Source organism: Lactuca serriola, chromosome 8, assembly GCF_051521515.1.
Source record: "Lactuca serriola cultivar US96UC23 chromosome 8, Lser_US96UC23_V15, whole genome shotgun sequence".
In the NCBI taxonomy this organism is placed as follows: domain Eukaryota; kingdom Viridiplantae; phylum Streptophyta; class Magnoliopsida; order Asterales; family Asteraceae; genus Lactuca; species Lactuca serriola.
In genome coordinates, this window is record NC_136415.1 from 50,464,416 (window position 1) to 50,466,655 (window position 2,240).

General features: G+C 45.8%; 1 protein-coding gene across 1 annotated transcript; it reads left to right on the forward strand.

Moving 5' to 3' along the window:
• Positions 1–836: 836 nt before the first annotated feature.
• LOC145066888 (uncharacterized) lies at positions 837–1,277 on the forward strand. The gene has a single exon (XM_079014138.1). It carries the CDS (start codon positions 837–839, stop codon positions 1,275–1,277), a length of 441 nt encoding a protein of 146 aa, XP_078870264.1.
• Positions 1,278–2,240: the final 963 nt, after the last annotated feature.

Consider the following 2,240-nt stretch of genomic DNA (forward strand, 5'->3'; position numbering starts at 1 on the left):
CTTCCACAACCGCCGCCTTGTCCCCCAAACTCCCAGCTGCCACCTTGTTGACACCATAGTGAACCACCGGAGCTGAGAAGGTCATCGCCGACGAAGAAACGGGTTGAAGCCGATACCGTGACCGTGGAGTTGGTCGAAAGAAGCGAAGGTGCGGTTTCCGTTGCTATTGTTCGTCATTTGGGGCTCGCAATCTTCTTTTCGCTTTCGTTCTTCTGTTGCAATGTCGTTACTGGACCATCGCTGCCGCTTCGTGTTGCTGCTTGTTTGTGGGTTCTCCGGTTGTCGTCCTCCACCTCGAGTGAGGATCAGCTGCATGGTGTTCACATTTGTGTGTGTGTGTGTGTGTGTGTTTTGCTGATGTAAAACCCTCTTCTCTTCTCCACTTCTTCTCTAATGCAACCGTTCGTCAGATTTTTAGCATTACGACCTACGACAACCGCCTGCCACCACGAGGGTAGCGGTGTTATGCATGTTTTTCGTGTGTGTGTGCGTACGTGCTGTGGTTGCGACCTTGTGAGGCATGTGTATGTACTTTGGTTAGCCGAAAGTCGAAGAGAACCACCATGGTCGCCAACCATGGTGGTTGTCGCCATTGTTTCCTTTCCTGCCACCACCAGCCCCCGTGTGGTGGTAGCTATGTGTCTGAAATGGTGTTTAGGTGTGTGTGTGTTTGTTTCAAATGAATATTGTTTAGGGTGTTGCATGACCAGAAACTGAAGAAAAACCACCACCACAACGAGCTGGATTCAGTTATGGGCACAACCACCCGAATTCCTAGACTCTTATCCTCTGAAGGTTTCCCATAATGGAAGTATAGAATTAAGGAGTACATAAAAATGAAGGACTTCAAAATCTGGAGAAGCATAATAAAAGATCCTGTCAGGATTACCACTACTGTTGCAGGGAAAATGGTTGACAAGAAGATGGAAAACTACACTGATGAAGACTTCGAGAAGGTTGAAGAGCAAGAAAAAGCTTTGGCCACCTTGACCATGGCACTATCTCCAGACACTGCTCAAGGTTTCAGGGAGTACACTTCTGCTAAGACTTTGTGGGAAGCCCTAATTGAGGTCTATGAAGGGAACGGAGATATGAGGGAGAGTCTCCAAGATATGCTACGACAACGTTTCAATATGTTTAACTATGTTCCTGGAGAAACTCTTGAAGCACAGCTGCAACGGTTCACATCTCTTAACACTGAAATGACTGTAGCCGGGATTTTCTACACAAAGTCTGAGATAAACAAGAAGCTACTGAATGCTCTCCCAAAGTCTTGAGACATGAATGTATCTGTCATCAAGAAAAGTAATGATCTTAGTCGGCTCTCTCTTGCTGAAGTGATGGCTGTCATCAAAGCATGTGATATTGATGACAAGCAGCGAGAGATCAACCATATGAACTCATACTCAGTTGCGAATCTTGGAATCTCTACTAATGCACTTTCATCTCTTAATTTTCCTTCTGCAAGTCAATCATTTGCTACTCAGCAAGCTCAGGTTCAGTCCTTCCCCACTCCATCAGCTTCATCTGCATCAGCCATGCCTTTCTCACAGAACCAATCGTTTGTGGCTGCTCAAGTTGCTTCCTCCTCCAATGTGGCTTCTTCTTCAAAAGGAAAGGAGGGTGATAAAAATCTCGCTCTTGATACAGGGCTTGTCAATTGCTACAATGCACTCGTAGTTGGAGATCTTCCACCCCAACTATCATTTGCCGATCTTGATCAGATTCACCCTGAAGACGTTGAAGAGATGGATATTACATGGCAAATTGCCATGGTAGTTTTCAGGGCGAAACAGTTTGCCAAGAAGACCGGAAAGAACAACTGGGGGATGAGTGCTGACAAAAAGGTTGAGTTCAGCAAGGGAAATCTGCGGTGTTTCAACTGCCACGAGCCAGGGCATTTTGCTCGTGATTGTCCACAGCCAGACAGAAGATTAAATAATGACAGGACAATAGTTGCAGTTGGAAACAGTCGAAGCGGTGCTCAGGTCAACAATGAGAAGGCTATGGTTGCACAATCGTTTGACTAGGAGGATCAGATGCAGGCCCTGAACTTATCCAGACCTAAAAATGCCCACCTGGCACAGGTTAGTGATGATGCTCCGGCAGAGATTGTTGTAGCTGAAGATCAAATGATGGAGCTGCAGTTTGCATTGATGGTATCTTCTTCTCATGAACCTAATAAAACCGAGGAAAGTCTACCCTCATGATCTCAAGCTTGTATTGATTATGTTAAAATT

Coding starts and splice junctions, on each gene's coding strand:
- LOC145066888 (XM_079014138.1), top strand. CDS start 837: ATGAAGGACTTCAAAATCTGGAGAAGCATAATAAAAGATCCTGTCAGG.